General features: G+C 36.5%; 4 protein-coding genes and 1 pseudogene across 4 annotated transcripts; 4 read left to right on the forward strand and 1 right to left on the reverse strand.

Moving 5' to 3' along the window:
• Nucleotides 1-120: 120 nt before the first annotated feature.
• Nucleotides 121-1788, forward strand: LOC111801621 (NDR1/HIN1-like protein 13). The gene has a single exon (XM_023685673.1). The coding sequence runs from the start codon at nt 511-513 to the stop codon at nt 1564-1566; it is 1056 nt and encodes a 351-aa protein (XP_023541441.1). The 5' UTR covers nt 121-510; the 3' UTR covers nt 1567-1788.
• Nucleotides 1789-2824: 1036 nt separating this feature from the next.
• On the reverse strand, nt 2825-7089 carry LOC111801620 (cytochrome P450 71B26-like). Its single transcript, XM_023685672.1, has 3 exons — nt 6759-7089; nt 4099-5094; nt 2825-3597 (listed from the first exon to the last, which is right to left on the reverse strand). The coding sequence occupies exons 2-3, from the start codon at nt 5005-5007 to the stop codon at nt 3001-3003; spliced, it is 1506 nt and encodes a 501-aa protein (XP_023541440.1). The 5' UTR covers nt 5008-5094; nt 6759-7089; the 3' UTR covers nt 2825-3000.
• A 3293-nt stretch (nt 7090-10382) lies between these two features.
• On the forward strand, nt 10383-12293 carry LOC111801619 (cytochrome P450 71B19-like). Its single transcript, XM_023685671.1, has 2 exons — nt 10383-11423; nt 11533-12293. The coding sequence occupies exons 1-2, from the start codon at nt 10524-10526 to the stop codon at nt 12148-12150; spliced, it is 1518 nt and encodes a 505-aa protein (XP_023541439.1). The 5' UTR covers nt 10383-10523; the 3' UTR covers nt 12151-12293.
• An 849-nt stretch (nt 12294-13142) lies between these two features.
• LOC111802052 lies at nt 13143-13776 on the forward strand (annotated as a pseudogene).
• A 981-nt stretch (nt 13777-14757) lies between these two features.
• Nucleotides 14758-16515, forward strand: LOC111802053 (cytochrome P450 71B34-like). The gene is made up of 2 exons (XM_023686308.1): nt 14758-15660; nt 15817-16515. Exons 1-2 carry the CDS (start codon nt 14758-14760, stop codon nt 16429-16431), a joined length of 1518 nt encoding a protein of 505 aa, XP_023542076.1. The 3' UTR covers nt 16432-16515.
• The last annotated feature ends 1322 nt before the right edge of the window (nt 16516-17837 follow it).

Consider the following 17837-nt stretch of genomic DNA (forward strand, 5'->3'; position numbering starts at 1 on the left):
GAGAGGTTTCCACAAGAATACTTCGTACCTCTCTCCAACCAACATGAGATCTCACGACGAGTTGTTTGAATTGAAAAATTTATAACTAGAACAATTAGATTGAATTTAAAGGTCCATTATCGACAAACACCCTTGTTAAATCTAACACAACTCAACGTACACATAATAAAAATCGTTAAATTATCTTCATCTTCTTTGTAAAACATGCAAGATAGAAAAAGTATACAATCCTGGAACCAATGATTATAAAACCCATGACAATGTTCTGTACTTGGAGTGCAACTAAACCCAGTAAGCGTAAAGACATATGCCCCTAAAAATCACAACTTTGCCTCAGATTCTCTGCTTGTGTTTGATACTTTCCCTTTCCACAAATCATTCTTGAAGTTGAATTCAAGTCATTCTCCAACCAAAATCAAAGCTTCTTATGGGCTTAACATCAATCCCTCACTCATCATCTCCATTCCCTCCTCTTCCCCTCCTCCTCCTCCTCCTCCTCTTCTTCCCATCATGCACCACCCTGAAACTAACCCTCATTTCCACCGCCCATTGCAGCCTGACCGCCGTCCTCAGCCACCGCCTCAAGACCCTTCTCTTACACCACAGCCCCATCCCGACCCATATTCCGACCCAACCACTCCATTTCCGCCGCCGTCCTCAGCGTCCTCTGCCCAACCTGCTAGTGGCAAGACACCACGTTCAAAGAAAAATCGTCAAAACATATATCCACCGCCGCCACAATCCGGCCAAGGATCACAATCTCAAACACAAGACCCACCTGAGAAAGCGCCACGATTGAAACGGCACCATCAAATTCCATATCCAGAGGCGGCCACAAAGTTACCGGAGCAAAATGTGCATCAATCACGTCCTAGAGTGCAAATTCAAGACCCATCTGATTCACAAGAGTCCCATCCCCATCACCGTCGAAGAGATGATGGAGATGATCACAACAGACGAAATCAGCAGAACATTCTTCTTATGCCATTGCCCCGCCAAACCAATCCACTAATGTGGTTTGGTGCAGTCTTTTGTGCAATCTTTTGGGTGCTTGTAATTGTTGGAGGCTTAGTAATCCTCATTGTTTACCTCATTTTTCGTCCCAAAAGCCCACGGTTTGATGTAGCCGCTGCCAATCTAAACGCAGCATATCTCGACATGGGGTACCTGCTAAACGCTGATATGAATCTACTAGCAAACTTCACAAATCCAAACAAGAAAGTTAGTGTGGATTTCAGTTCAATGATCTTGGATCTTTACTATGGGAACACACTGATTGCTACCAGATTCATAGCTCCTTTCTCAGCATCCAAACAAGGATCCCATTTGGTGAATGTTCATATGATGTCCAGTCAGGTAAGGCTACCCATTTTACAGAGTTTAAGGCTGCAGAAGCAAATTGAAAATAATGGGATAAAGCTTGAATTAAGAGGGATTTTCAGGGCAAGGTCCAACTTTGGTTCTCTGCTGAGATACTCTTATTGGCTACACAGTTATTGCACTTTGATTATTGGTGGCCCTCCTGGTGGGGTTCTTCTCAGAATTAAATGTAAGACAAAACATTGAGAATTCATCTAAAGAAGTGTTATGATTTGGGTCTGATTGTCTCATGGAGTTTGTTTTTTTGGTTTTTTGTTCTTTTTTTCTTCTTGAATCATCTGGATATGAAGGATTTGCATAAGTTTTCTGGCTTCTTGGGGGAACAAATGACATTAACATAGCTGAATTCTGGCTAAATCCTGTTTGTATTTGGTTTCCTGGGGATGAAATGTAACAAAGACTTGGCAATCTGAGATTTTTTGACAATTCCTTTCATGAAAAGAAGGAACACCAAGAACATCGATACAAATAAATATCTCAAAAGAAAGATCTAGAAATATCTAACATTTTAGCTCTAATAAGAGCGGGGAATAGTGTTTTGGTTAAGGCTCTAAGGATCGTATGCCTCTAAATAGTAAGTAAAATTAGAAAAATGTTTTAAAAAGTTAGTAAAGTTAGTATTGAGAGAGTGAAAAGAGTCTTACAAAGTATTTTCTTAATGAAAGTTTCTTTCATCCAAGTATTTGTTTTGTGCCAATTATTCAACATTATTCAACAAAATCTGTAACTTGACATGAAATCTCACATCGGTAGATGCATTTTAAAATTGTGAAGCTCATGATGATACGTAACAGGTCAAAAGAGACAATTATCTACTAATGGTGGACTTGAGCTATTACAAATGATATTAGAGTCAGACACCAGAGTGGTATGCCAGCGAGGACGCTGGACCCTTAAGGGAGTGAATTGTGAGATCCTACGTCAATAGACACATTTTAAAACCGTGAAGCTAACAGCGATGCGTAATAGGCCAAATCGGACAATATCTACTAACGGTGGGCTTGGATTGCTACAAATGGTATCAGAACCAGACACTGAACGGTGTGCCAGCGAGGACACTGGACCCTCAAGGGGGTGAATTTTGAGATCCCACATCAGTAGACACATTTTAAAACCTTGAAACTGACGATGATACATAACTGACCAAAGCGGACACTATTTACTAGGTAGACTTGAGCAGTGATGATACATAACTGACCAAATCGGACACTATTTACTAGATAGACTTGAGCAGTTACAAATGGTATCAGTGCTAGACATTGAGCAGTGTGCCAGCAAGGACACTGGGCTCTCAAGGGGATAGATTGTGAGATCTCATATTGGTAGACGCATTTTAAAACTGTAAAGCTGACGACGACACGTAACGAGCTAAAACAGACAATAAATACTAGCGGCAGGCTTGAGCTGTTACACTTGAACTATATTCTAACCTATCCCAAGATGTCATGAATTTGGTATTCCAAAGATCACATGTTATTTCAATTAACATGTAACGTAATCATAAAAACTAAACAAATACAACTATCAAAATTCTACCAAGTTGTAGTTCATCAGACTCAAGTTCTATAGAATAATTACAGGCTATTTGGCAGCAAAATTTATTCACAAGTCGAGCTAAACTTAGTAGCCAACTGGTAATAGTTTAAGAGGTGATTTCTTTGAAACTGTTAGCCCAGCATCCTCTTCCATGTCTACATCCTTCGTCCCATTTGGCAATTTCCAATCAAAAAGTAGCAATAGGTTAGCCAATGCCAGTTCCATCGTAACAATTCCCATGTTCATCCCAGGACAGATTCTCCTACCCGCTCCAAATGGTAAATACTCAAAATTTTGCCCTTTGTAGTCAATAGTGCTTCCTATAAATCTCTCGGGCAAGAATTCTTCTGGGTTCGTCCAGTAATCTAGGTCTCGTCCGATAGCCCATACATTGACATAAAGATGAGCCTTGGGATCAATGTCGTAACCATTGAGCTTGAAATGGGACAAGGTTTCTCGTGGAAGGAGAAGTGGGGCAGGTGCATGCAACCTTAGAACCTCTTTCATCACCATTTTTAGATATTGAAGTTTTTCGAGGTCATTCTCCTTCACTTGATTTTCCTTTATGCTGGTTCTGATCTCATCTTGTAGCTTCTTCATTACCCGTGGATTCCTAACTAGCTCTGTCATTGCCCAAATAATGGTGCCTGCCCCTGGGTTTACTCCGGCTATAAATATATCCTAATTAAAGCAGAAGTACCCCAAAGAAACAAAGAAGAGCTTGGTTTAATAATGTAACCGCCCAAATCCACCACTAACAGATATTGTCCTCTTTAGACTTTCCCTCAAAGTTTTTAAAACGCATTTGCTAGGGAGAGGTTTCCACACCCTTATAAATGGTGTTTTGTTTTCCTCCCCAACCGATGTGGGGTCTCACAATTCACCCCTTTTCAGGGTCCAGCGTCCTCCTAGCACTCGCCTGGTGTCCGGCTTTGAAACCATTTGTAACGGCCCAAGCCCACCGCTAGCAAATATTGTCCTCTTCGGGCTTTCGCTTTCGGGATTTCCCTCATGGTTTTTAAAACGCGTCTGTTAGGGAGAGGTTTCCACACTCTTATAAAGGGTGTTTCGCTCTCCTCCCCAATCGATGTGAGATCTCACAAATAAGTTGGAAAACTAAAACAAGACGTGGTGAACTTACTTGAACTTAAAAAAGGTAAAAGAGAAATGGTTAGAGCTTACCATGATAAGTGCCTTGATGCAATCTCTAGTGAGTTGTAGGGCATTAGGTTTAGAGCAATCTCTCTCCATTTGCAACAAAACATCAACAATATTTTCTTCATTCTGAGAAGTTGCTTTGAAGTTGATGTGATCGTCAACTACTTGTTGGAGAAAAGCATCCAACTCAGCAAAGCTCTTCTCCAGCCTCCCACTAACCCCACTGAGTCGATCAATGACCCAACCCACTTTAGGAAAGAAGTCGGTCATTGAGAAGCTTCCCAATGCTGCGATTGCTCTACGGATAACTTGGTGAAAATTTCCATTATCTAGTCCACTCCCTCTAAAGCTCTTCCCAAAAGCTATTCGTGTTGTTATATTTGCAGTGAAAGTATATGATGCCTCACTCAAATCAACGGGAATTTCAAGAGATGAAGATTGAGAGATTGACTTTAAAAGTAGAGCGACCTCTTCTTCTCTGATCGACTTAAACGATTGCACCCGCCGAGCACTAAAGAGCTCAAGAACACAAATCTTTCGAACTTCCCTCCAATGATCACTATATGGAGATAAACCTATGTCTAAAAAGTTGTATGAAAATCTTGCACTAGCGGCTAGGCGAGGTCGGCTGCAACAAGCAAGATCATGTACTTGTAACACCTCTCTGGCAGCTGCAGCAGAGGAGATTACGATGGTTGGAATAGAGCCAAGTTTGAGGAGCATGATGGGGCCATATGTTCTTGAAAGTTTCCACAGGGAGCGATGGGGGAGGGAGCCAATAAGGTGTAAGTGACCCAACAGAGGAAGCTTTGGAGGGCCTGGAGGAAGTTTCTTGTTGTGTGTCTTTGTTTTAAGCAGTAAGAAAGACAACAGTAAGAGCAGAGAAACCACCCAGATGGAAAGGCTATGCATCATCCGATCAAGGTCAAGCATTTTGATTTTGTTGGTATTGAATTTTATCGATTTGGTTGATGATCAAAGCTGCAACTTTTGAGGTCTACAGAGAGAGAGATAGAGCACCTACAAATGTCCACGAATAAAATTGTCAAATGAGTAGAAAATTTTTTGGGACAAAATTCACAAAAGCACTTTCAGCAACAGAAATTGGAGGTTTCATATATTCATCTTGTTTCTCTCCTTTATTGTAGTATTTGAATCTTTATGATAAACTATGCATATCTTTACTAGTAGTTTAAATAATACTCAATTATTATCAATGATGTCTACTAAATCATTTTTTACGTCCTGAAAATAATCATTCATATATTTTTTAAAATTTTGATAATTAATCATGTAATCCCAAATTTGGATAGTTGCAGATATGAAAATGGAGGATTATTTCAAATTTCAAAATGTTTGGGAATAACAGCAACAAAGTCTAATGGTCATGCAAGGAAGACGAAAGAGGGGTATCAACTATGGACTCCTCAATCCCTACTTGACACTGACTAGGAATAGCCAGGAGGGGTGGTTTGAGAAAGGTTAAACCTGATCAAGGACGATCCAAATTTAAGTCACAAATTTAGAAGATGTTTTCCCAAAGACTTGAAGTTCTTTCTAGAGACGTTTTTCGACAACTCTCTAAACCTTCAAAACTTTAAGCTATGGCCATTTAAAGGGCTGGTATAAAAATGTCCTGGCATGAATACAAGGAAAAGTTTGGGCAAGCTAATACCTGCAAATCTTTCTAACTATTTTTCAGGAAAATTGCCTATAAGAATGAACGAAACAGACATTTACGTAAAAAAGGAAATTGGTCTATGATTCCAAAGAGGATCTCTAAAAACCTGTTACAGTCAAATACCAGCAGCGACCGAGAAAGCCACACGAATCACTCTTCTTTTTGGATTGGAACCGATAACATATTCATTGGATAAGAAGGGAGGATATATGGGGGTGAAGCCAAGGAGGTGAAACATCTGCAGGCCTAAACTACCTAACAGGACCGCAAAAGAAATCACCCATTATGATTAATAAAAAAAAAGAGACAAAGTCATAGAGGTCCCATAGAACAGTCTCTAAAAAATGCAGTGAACCCCATAAACTATAATTGTCTTTGAGAATACAGTTACTTTTCTCCATCCATAGAAGCCAAATAAGAACTTAAGTTGTATTACTCCAAATGATTCTAGCTTAACCATGAATCTCCCAGGCAGAGAACCCCAAGGAGAAACATAGAAACATAATTTGTACAGAAGAATGAGAGGCCAAACTTCCCATAAAGAGTAGATCATCACTTATTAGCAACTCGCAAGTGGCAATGGACGGAAAGATGGTAAACAGTGGCATTCTTTCTGCAGCCTATCATTAGTATTAAGTTCTTATACGCAAGAAACCAAAAAGCCACATGAAACTGAAGGTTCCTGTCCAATTTCAAGTCAAGAGTAATTTGGAAATCTACATGTCTACAGAAATTAGACAATCTCTCATCTAGAAGACACTAAATATTCGAAGAATTATCTCATACAAAGAACAAGAATAGAAACAGAGCATCACTTGAGAAAAATTCTAATAAGTAATATAACAAGCAAGATAAAGAAAGGTTACCATTGAATCATAAACCGACGAATGCATCGAGTTTTCAAGATGGTAAACTCTGAAAACTTCCAAATCGAAACGAAATCCTATCATGATTCACCGAAATCCTAACTCACAGTAGAGAAATTGAACGAGATTTTACGAACCTTAGAGGCGTCCGCATTCGGTGTTCAATCGACAATTGTCTTACGCAATTGCAGTGCGCCGAGTCCGACCAACCCTGGAATTTCTCGCACGACATGGCATGACATTCGAGCAACAAGGCCATCAATGTCAAGCAAGATGCAGCTCCCACAACAATTAGGTCAAGATCAAAGCCGAAATTTCCAGTCAATTGGGCCATCCAGATAACCTGCTCTCAATCTTCACCATTTCAAACCGAAAGATAGCGTGACTTACGACAGTTCCAGGCCATTGCTGGAGATCTTGACTCTGGGATGGACATCTAAACCCACATCGTAAATAATCATTGAAATCGTTTTTTTTTTTTTTTTTTTTTTTTTAATTTTTTCTTTTGATTTNTTAATTTTTTAATATACATTTTAAATTTTTTTGGTTAGTCATGAATAATGATTAATATTGATTGCACAATAAACTTAATTTTTTTTAATTTATTTATAATATATTTATTAATAAATGAAAATTTAATCAAAATTGAATTAGTTAAAATTATTTTAATAATTTAATTAAATTAAAATAAATTAATTAACAAAAATTAAATTAGAACTAAAAAAATATTATTTATTTATATAACATTTTGATTACCTTTCATATTTTAATTTATTTTATTCCGAATAAAATTAATTGAAACCATTATAATTAATTATTTAATTATAATAAATCAATAACAATTATATATATATATATATNTTTTTTTTTTTTTTTTTTTTTTTTTTTGACAAATAAATAAATAAATAAACGAGTTATGTATTTTGTGAAGTTTACTTTATCAACTATTAATTATCTAAAATGAAAATATTTTATTTATATAAAATTTTAATAACATTTGTCTAGTAACACCAAACACAAATATTTTATTTCCAGATAGTCTTTTTCTTGGGTATCATAAACAAAACCTTCAACCAAACTATAATGACCCTAAATTTTCACATACTCAGAGTCGCTACTAACGTCTCATGCTCATCTATAATGCGAAAATATAACTCTTACATGAACATAATTGATAACGTAAACTTCAAAAAAGACGTTTAAAACAACTTTTTCTTTGGAAAACACAGCCATGATTTTACGTGTTTAAATATGAAATACTGAAATTTAGAGAAAACAAAAACACATACAAAATAATTTAAAACAATGAAATGCAAAACAACCTATTCTAACTTAAGACTAGAAATTTAAATATGAGTCTACCCTATGCACGTGCCACAGTCTTTGCTCGCGATGCTGCCGTCCTCCGTACAAGTGCGCCTTGCCTTTACCTGAAAAATGATGTGGCACACGGCCTGAGTATTTCAAAGAATACTGAGTAAGTGGCCCCACTATAGGGGGCCATGCAAATGCAAACACATGCAATCATGATTTAGGGACCTATCTCTAATCATCTTAGGGGTGGCCTCTAGTCTCGGACAAATTGGATGTGTAGTACTTCCCTACACATGACTCACATGTGCGAGTGTGAATCCCCAGGGTGCTCGCACACCCCCTGGACCCTCTGGTCAAGCTAATCTGTAGCGACGTCCGGAGGTCAGCGGAACCCCATAGTGTCATGCACCTCATGAACACCCTCATCTGTGTGCTTTCGCACCTGTGCGCATACGCGCTCATCATACGGTGCGCGTCCGCACTCATCATCTCTAGGGGAAGTAGCCCTATGCTTATGAACATACAATATGCATGAGGTCCCTCTAAATCCATCATAATGTCTCTTCTGACACAACCCTCTAGTCTCATCTCTTTGTTACTCTAGGTAACACATACTCGTGGATATTTATATTAATATCATTTTCACGCTCTTAGGGTTGTGTCCTATGTCGATCTAACGACATGATGCAATATGGCACTCATCATCATATAGCATGCTCAATATGGAAAACATCATCATATTAAGGTAAACGTCACGCAATCATCATACTCATCATATTGCCACAAAGTACATCAAACATATCAAGTACGACATTCATCAAAATATATATATATATACTGAGCACATCATCAAGTATCGTAACTCACACATCATCATAACTCATACATCATCATAACTCACATACCGCATCGTACGACATAGTTCATACATCATCGTAACTCATACAATTTTTAGCCTATCCTATAGTAAGGTCACTTACCTGGTTGGCCTTAGCCGAAGTATTCCCTAATTTAATTAACGTAAGCTCCCGTTCCTCGAGAGCTGCTCCAAAGGTTGTTAGAGTTCGCTTCATTTCGAACCGTTCGTCACCTTTCGTTAGCATTTCACATTTTAATTAATAATCCAACTAACAATGTGAAATACAGCTCTAAAACGGTCTCAGTAAAAATCGAATTCCACGTTTTCATTGTTTCTAAATTTTGGTTGGGTAGTAAAACTTAAATTGAAAATATATCGATATTATTTCATGGTGCTTCAATCATTCAATCCAACTATAGTTTGTTATAATATTATATTCTCTTGGTACAAATAATAATGATTTCTCACATCTCCCATTTTCCTTCTCTCTCTTGTACCACTTTTGTTTCTCCTCTCTCTCCTTTTTTTTCATACGAATGACTATGCCATTATAAAATAATATTCAATCAATTCTGTTTTCTTCTCTTTCCTTTTTCAATCTATTATGTTTTCTTCTCTTTCCTAAACACTATTATTAACAGAAGCTATTTTCAATCTATTCTGTTTTCTCCTCCCTCACAAATGACTAGAAGTCATTTTCAATCCATTTTAATTTTCCTCAGTAAAAATGTCTATGCATCCATCATTTATGATTTTTTTCTCTTTCCTATGATTCAATCTAGATGCAATTCACAAACCCATTTTCAATCAATTTTGATTTTCGATTAGATATCCAAAAATCTAAATAATTGAAAAGGAGATCTAACATAACTTTTCTATCTCTGGCAAAAGATAAAAGAAAAGGAGATCTAACTTACAGATTACCTTTGTTTCTTTCTCTTATTTTCCCTTCTCAAAATCTGCAATTTTTTGTTTGTGTTTTGTTTCTTTTTTTGTTTGGGTCGTTACACAAACGGCTCATAAACTTATAATTTTTTAGTTTACATAAATAAAAAAAAAAAAATTGGTATTTTCTTTCCTTTTTAGTCCTAGAATCATTTTCTTCCATACGATGCATCGAGACAAAAATCATTAAAGTTGAGTTTCCCGCTCCCACACAGATACCAATGACACCTCTCTCAGCTTACAATCCAATCATTAGCCTTAGCCTTAACAGTATGGAAACCATCGTTATATCCTACGTTTGCAACCACAAACTCAAGCTATCAAAAAATTCACTTATAATTTTCTTGATATTGGGTTTTCGCCTTACGATAGAGGGTGATATCTCCAACTTTTCGAGAGACTTCTCCATGGAGACCACTAAATGATCGAAGTTCTAGGGTTGGATCTGATAGGAACCGACCTAATTGACTGAGTTTGTAGAATTCAATCAAATCTGATCGTAGTTTCTAATCGTTTAACTGGTAAAGATATAGATTATCTACCATAAAGTTAAATATTTAAATATGTTCATGCTAATAAATACTTTAAAATAAAGAAATTAAAAGAAAGTTAAATTTTGATGCACGTAGTTTTCTGTTTTTGTCTTTTGTGGGGACAAGATGACAACGTGTTGCTTTCATGGAGTGGCCCGCCATTTCTTTTTGGTATCGTTAGCTCAAATAATGTACGAGAATGAAAGAATCCAAAGTTTTTCCTCTGGTTCTTGAGCTCTTTCTAAACTCCAATGTCTTTCCTTCATTTCCCTCCATGGCTTCCCCTCATCCTCTTCTTCTCTTTACTTTTCATCATCCTCAAAGAGAAAGTAGCTGCAAATAGAAAGAAGGGTAATTTTCCCCCAAGCCCTCCAAAGCTTCCAATCATAGGAAACTTGCACCAACTTGGCAAGCTCCCACATAGATCCCTATGGCGCCTCTCTCAGCGTTACGGTCCAATTATCAGCCTAAGCCTCGGTAGTGTAGAAACCACCATCATATCCTCTGTCGAGACAGCTCGTGCTCTCATGAAAACCCACGATCTTCAAAGCTGTAGTAGACCACAAACTCAAGCAGTTAAAAAATTCACTTACAATTCTCTTGATATTGTGTTTTCGCCTTATGGTGATTATTGGCGAGAGATACGAAAAATTTGTATACTTGAGATTTTCAGTATGAAGAGGGTGTTATCTTACAAACCCATTAGAGAGCAAGAAGTTGGTTTGTTGATTGAATCGATTTCCCAATCTGCTTCTTGTGGAGCTGTTGTTGATCTTACTGAGAAGTCCATTGCTCTCACGGCTGGTGTTATTTTTAGAATTGCTTTTGGGATGCGGTTTAGGGGGGATGAATTTCATGAGCTTGTGAGTGAAGCTGAGGCCTTGATAGGAAGCTATAGTGCTTCTGAGCTTTTTCCTATTCCTTTTGTAGGGAAGATCATTGATTGGTTCAGTGGACGATATGCTAGACTTGAAAGGGTTTTTAACGAGATCAATACCTTGTTTCAAAATGTGATTGATGAACATCTTCGTCCTCAAAGGTCTAAACCAGAGCAAGATGATATCATTGATGTGCTTTTAGCTATTAATAAAAAGCAACTTGAATCTTGCACGGTTGTCAACACCCAAGAAGGCATCAAAGCCATTCTTTTGGTAAGCAACTTCTATCCCTAAGCTTTAATGGTTTTTACGCTAAATTATTAGTTTAGTTTCAAAACTTTGAATCTCATAGCTAATATATCAATATATTGTACATGAACAGAACATATTTTTAGCAGGATTAGACACGGGTTCAATTACACTAGTTTGGGCGATGGCAGAACTCGCAAAGAACCCAAAATTGATGAAGAAAGCTCAAGAAGAAATCAGAAACTATGTGGGAAACAGAGGAAAGGTAACAGAGAAAGACATAGAAGAGCTTCCATATCTAAAAATGATAATGAAAGAGACACTAAGACTACACCCACCAGCACCTCTTCTTATTCCAAGAGAAATCATTTCCCATTTCAAAATAGAAGGCTACGATTTTTACCCGAAAACAATGGTTCAAGTGAATGTTTGGGCAATCGGACGAGACCCCACATACTGGAAAGACCCAGAAGAGTTCCTTCCAGAGAGATTTGAAGAGAGCTCAATTGATTACAAAGGACAACACTTTGAGTTCTTGCCGTTCGGGGCTGGTCGAAGGATTTGCCCAGGGATGAATTTGGGGGTGAAGACCGTGGAGCTCGCTTTGGCGAATCTTTTGTACCATTTTAATTGGAAGTTACCGGAGGGGATGAAGGAGGAGGACTTGGACATGGAAGAGACTTCGGGTTTGAGTCTCACCATCTACAAAAAGTTGCCCCTCAAACTTGTACCAATTCCATATCGTCCATGAAACGTAAGTTGCAAGCTGAATCCTCTAGTTATGCTGTTTTATGGTTTTCGTCTAGACAAATAGTGAGTGTTTTTTATTGTAATACCATTCTTAAAACTTGACCTATATAATTATAGTATTGCATCGAATAATTTTACACTGCACCAACACAACGAAAATTACTGTGAGCTAGTTTAGCTAGCTTTAAGCGGACTTTCCAATTAGTTTTATAATACTTTTTAAAATTTAAAGTCCAACTTAAAAGATGACATATGAGTCATCGAAAATTTATTTTCATCCACACCAGTAACATCAAATTTAAACAAGCTTTTGGAAGAAAGAGCCGAATGTACAAAGTTCATAATGATTTCTCTTCCTATCTCACTTTTTTCAAGACATTTGATCTCATCGGATGTCAGGTTCAATGCATTGAGACGAAAATCATTTGATTTTCATCCTCTATTGTTTTGTCTCAATCTCTATCTTTTTGGGAGGCTTCTCCGTATGAATCACAGAGTGTACGAAGTTCTAGAGTTGAGTTAGATAGGACCCGACACAATTTAATTAGATCTGATTATAATTTTTAAATCTAATTTCACTAGTTAAGATATATATTATCTATAGAAAGCTAAACATTTAAATCTATCTAACGCTAATAAACACTTTAAAATATTAAATTTTGATGTAGGTAATTTTTCAATTTTTTTTCGGAGTTGACGGCCATTTTTCGATATCATTCTATTTGGCACTATAAGAATAATATCAAGAAATCTTGGACTTGTATCGACTCTCATATTTTCTTTTTCCGTCATTTTTTGATCTACTGTATTTAAAGACAACCAAATAAAAATTTGAAAACATTTCATTGTTTGAACATATGAGGATGAGAATTCAAACACTTCACGATTTTTTTTCCGTTAGGCTCGATATATATCTACTTAATCGAAAGATCATCTTTTCTTCTTGTTCTTGAACTCTTTCTAAATTCCAATGTCTCTCCTTCATTTCCTTCCATGGCTTTCCCTCATCAACTGAATATACTTTTGGCAGGATTAGACACGGGTTCAATTACATTTGTTTGGGCAATGACAGAACTCGTAAAGAACCCAAAACTGATGAAAAAAGCTCAAGAAGAAATCAGAAACAATGTGGGAAATAGACGAAAAGTAACAGAGAAAGACATAGAACAACTTCCATATTTGAAAATGATAGTAAAAGAGACACTGAGACTACATCCACCCGCACCTCTTCTTATTCCAAGAGAAATCATTTCCCATTTCAAAATAGAAGGCTACGATTTTTACCCAAAAACAATGGTTCGAGTGAACGTTTAGGCAATTGGACGAGATCCCACATACTGGAAAGACCTAGAAGAGTTCTTTCCAGAAAGATTTGAAGAGAACTCGTTTGATTACAAAGAACAACACTTTGAGTTCTTGTCGTTCGGGGCTGGTCGGAGGATTTGCCCGGGATCGAATTTGGGGGGTGAAGACAGTGGAGTTGGCTTTGGCGAATCTTTTGTACCATTTTAATTGGAGGTTACCGGAGGGGATGAAAGAGGAGGACTTGGACATGGAAGAGACATCGGGTTTGAGTCTCAGCATCTACAAAAAGTTGCCTCTCAAACTTAAAGTTATTTTGTGCTAGCTTAGCTAGCTGACTTTTCACTTCGTTTTCGGGTACTCTTTAAATCTTAAAGTCTAACGCTACATTTTCGATTGCTAAATAGAAGTTCGAGTTTAAAACAAACACAAAATCATAAATAAATATCAAATTCAAATATTATTTTTGATATATTGAAAAAAAAAAAAAACAACAAATTTAAAGATAAAAGCAGCATATGGGTTATCGAGAATTTATTTTCGTTCACACGTATTAACGTCAGATTTAAATGTGTAGCTAAATTTGAAATGAATTCATTGATCCAAAATAAGATAAAAGGATAAATTCGAATCAAATAATTGCATTTAACTCTACCCAATTTTTAAAAAAATTTTCTCCCATAAGGTGTGATTCACACCTAAATTTTGAAAAAACGTTTATCTTTTAAAACGAATTTAATAGATTTATTTACTATTAATTTCAAAAATAAATAAATTAAAAAAAAGCTAGCTTTTCAAAGAGTTTTTATTGGATGCCCCAAAGGGACACGAAAGTATGGGCCACTTTGCACATCTAATGCATCTAGACAAAAAATTCTTCAAGTTGATTTTCGTTCTTTGTTGTTAAGTTCTATTATAGCTTGTATCATTGAAAATCTAATCGTAATTTCATTTGTTAAAATATAGATTATCTACTAGAAGATTAATATTCAAATCTATCACGAGCCGTGTTTCAATTTTTGTTTTGTACGACCAGAAAATGACAGCTTATTGTTTTCATGGAGTGGACTACCATTTTTTAATATCAGTTTTTGGTGCTATAAGAATAATATCAATGAACCATCGTAATTTATATTTTTGATCTGCTGTTTGTAAAGATAATCAATAAAAGTTTGAAAATATTTCATTATTTTGGATTAAATAATATAAGACGTTTTGTTTTATGTCTATTTAATCGAAAGAAGAATCACCTTTCTTTTTATTCATAATATTTTTTCTCTGGTTCTTGAACTCTTTCTAAATTCTAATGTCTTTCCTTCATTTCCCTCCATGGCTTCCTCTCATCATCTTTCTCTCTTCACTTTTCTTCGTCCTAAAATGGAAAGCAGCAAATAGAAGAAAGCGTAATTTTCTTCGTCCCCCAAGCCCGCCGAAGCTTCCAATTATTGGAAACTTGCATCAACTTGGCAAGCTCCCACACAAATCCCTATGGCACCTCTCTCGAATTTACGGTCCCATTATGAGCCTCAACTTAGGCCGTATAGAAACCATCATCATATCATCTGCCGAGACTGCTCGTGCCCTCCTGAAAACTCACGATCTTCAAAGCTGCAACAGACCACAAACACATGCTATCAAAAAATTCTCTTACAATTTCCTTGACATTGGATTTTCCCCTTACAGTAGTTACTGGCGAGAGATACGCAAAATTTGTATGCTTGAGTTTTTTAGTATGAAGAGAGTGTTATCTTACGAACCCATTAGAGAGCAAGAAGTTGGGTTAATTATTGAATCAATTTCACAATCGGCTTCTTGTGGAGCTGTTGTTGATCTTAGTGAGAAGTCCATTGCTCTCACTACTGGTGTTATTTTTAGAATTGCATTTGGGAAGCGGTTTGAAGGGGATGGATTTAATGAGCTTATAAGTGAAGTTGAGGCTGAGATCGGAAGCTATAGTGCTTCTGAGTTTTTTTCAGCTCCTTTTGTGGGAGAGGTATTTGATTGGTTTAGTGGTCGAGAAGCTAGACATGAAAGGATTTTTAACGAGATGGATGCTCTGTTTCAAGAGGTGATTGATGAACATCTTTGTCCTGAGAGGGCTAAGCCAGAACAAGATGATATCATTGATGTGCTTTTGGCTATTAGTAAAAAGCAAGCTGGATCTTACCCTGTTGTCATTACCCAAGAAAACATCAAAGCCATTCTTTTTGTAAGCAACTTCTATTCCTAAAATTTTAGTTTAATTTCTAAACTTTCAATCTCGTGGTTAACTAAGTCTTTGTGCAGGTATTGACCCTTTTTGGATTTATCTCTATCCTTCGTGCCTTCTTCTAACATTTTTCTATTGTTTGATGTGCATCAATAGAACATATTTGTGGCAGGATTAGACACTGGTTCAATTACAATAGTCTGGGCAATGACAGAACTCGCAAAAAACTCAAAAGTGATGAAGAAAGCTCAAGAAGAAATTAGAAACTATGTGGGAAACAAACGAAAGGTAACAGAGAGAGACATAGAAGAGCTTCCATATTTGAAAATGATAGTGAAAGAGACGCTAAGACTACATCCACCAGCACCTCTTCTTCCAAGAGAAACCATTTCTCATTTCAAAATTGGAGACTATGATTTTTACCCAAAATCGATAGTTCAAGTGAACGTTTGGGCAATTGGACGAGACCCCACATGCTGGACAGACCCAGAAGAGTTCCTTCCAGAAAGATTTACAGAGAGCTCGATTGATTACAAAGGACAACATTTTGAGTTCTTGCCATTCGGGGCTGGTCGGAGGATATGCCCGGGGTTGAATATGGGGGTGAAAACGGTGGAGTTGGCTTTAGCAAATCTTTTGTACCATTTTGATTGGAAGCTGCCCAATGGAATGAAAAAGGAAGATTTGGACATGGAAAAGAATTCGGGTTTGAGTCTCACCATCCACAAAAAGTTGCCTCTCAAGCTTGTACCAATTTTATACCATCCATGAGTAGTTTTATGGCTCAATAATGGGTATTTTTATATGTAACATATATAATGCTTGAACTCTTTGTTACTAATAAAAGAGATGATGTAAAAAGCATACGTGTAACACCAATATTTGAATATATATAAAAGAGAAGGTAAGGAAATAAATAAGAGTAATGACTAATGATTAAATAAATAAGAAAAAAAAAAAGGAGAGGAAAACGCGCATGTTGTTGGCGATCCATTACTTTGAAGGAGGAATCATGAGGAGATAAAAGATCGTAGAAGGAGCATCGAGCTTGGAACATAAAGGAAATGCCATAAAAGATTTGAAAAACTCGAAGCTGCTCGAGGTTTTGAAGGCGTGTGAGTTTCACGTGCGCATGGTCTTAGTGCTCTTTGAAAAATATTAGTGTTCATTGACGTATAATAAATTCTAAATATAATGACAGAAGAAATTTCTCCTTTGATATTGAGGATATTTGAGTGTAGATCCAACTTAAGAGAAATAAATACGTGGGTCATTGAGAAATAGGGTAAACTTTGGATAACAATTGAAGTATATTGGTAAATTTTCCAAATTGGATTGAACCATTTCCATTAAGAAGTTTGAGAAGTCTTCGTGTCTATTATCTCGAAGGGAGATAAGGACAAGGATATCTAGATCCCATCTAAATAAGGGTTTGATAGCAACTCGAACAAGTCCTACTTGAAATTGATTAATTTCTTCATGATGTTGGAGTATAACTTTTATTTGTTGGATTGTAATATTTTTTGAAAAGATATTGATGGTTTTTCCATTTTTGTGAATAGGGAGCTTATCGATCGTTTTACGTCTCTTGTTGCGTGGAACACAGATCCTTTTCCAATGACCTATTGACTCGACTAACGCAAGAGTAAGAACAAGGAATCGTTGTAGTAGACAAAGATGAGAAGGATTTATCCATCCAAACTCTATGAAATCAGGTGTGAAACTCTAAGTTGATGGTCAGTTCTCCTTTCTCCCTCTCGAAATCTTCTGTCGCGGGCAAGAGTATGGTCGTCGACTGTTCCACCTGCCCTATTTTTTTCTCCTTACGGCCATTGACGGTTCCAAATACGTTTAAAAAATAAAATAAAAATGTTAAAGTTTCATTAATTTTCTTAACACTTAATATTAATATTAAGTGGATGATATTTTGATATTTTTATACTAAATTATTAAAACTTACCCAAACAATTGTAGTTCTCCATTAAATTATTTTACGCTACACCAACACAAAAAAAAGTTATTGTGTGCTATCTTAGCTAGCTTGTATTAATGGATCATCGACAATTTATTTTCATCCACACAAATTAACGTTAAATTTAAGCATTTAAATGATTAAATTTGAAATACAAGACAACAAGGAAGGAAAAGAACCAAGTCATACCAAATATACATTAAAG

The sequence above is a fragment of the Cucurbita pepo genome, chromosome LG09, assembly GCF_002806865.2.
Source record: "Cucurbita pepo subsp. pepo cultivar mu-cu-16 chromosome LG09, ASM280686v2, whole genome shotgun sequence".
In the NCBI taxonomy this organism is placed as follows: domain Eukaryota; kingdom Viridiplantae; phylum Streptophyta; class Magnoliopsida; order Cucurbitales; family Cucurbitaceae; genus Cucurbita; species Cucurbita pepo.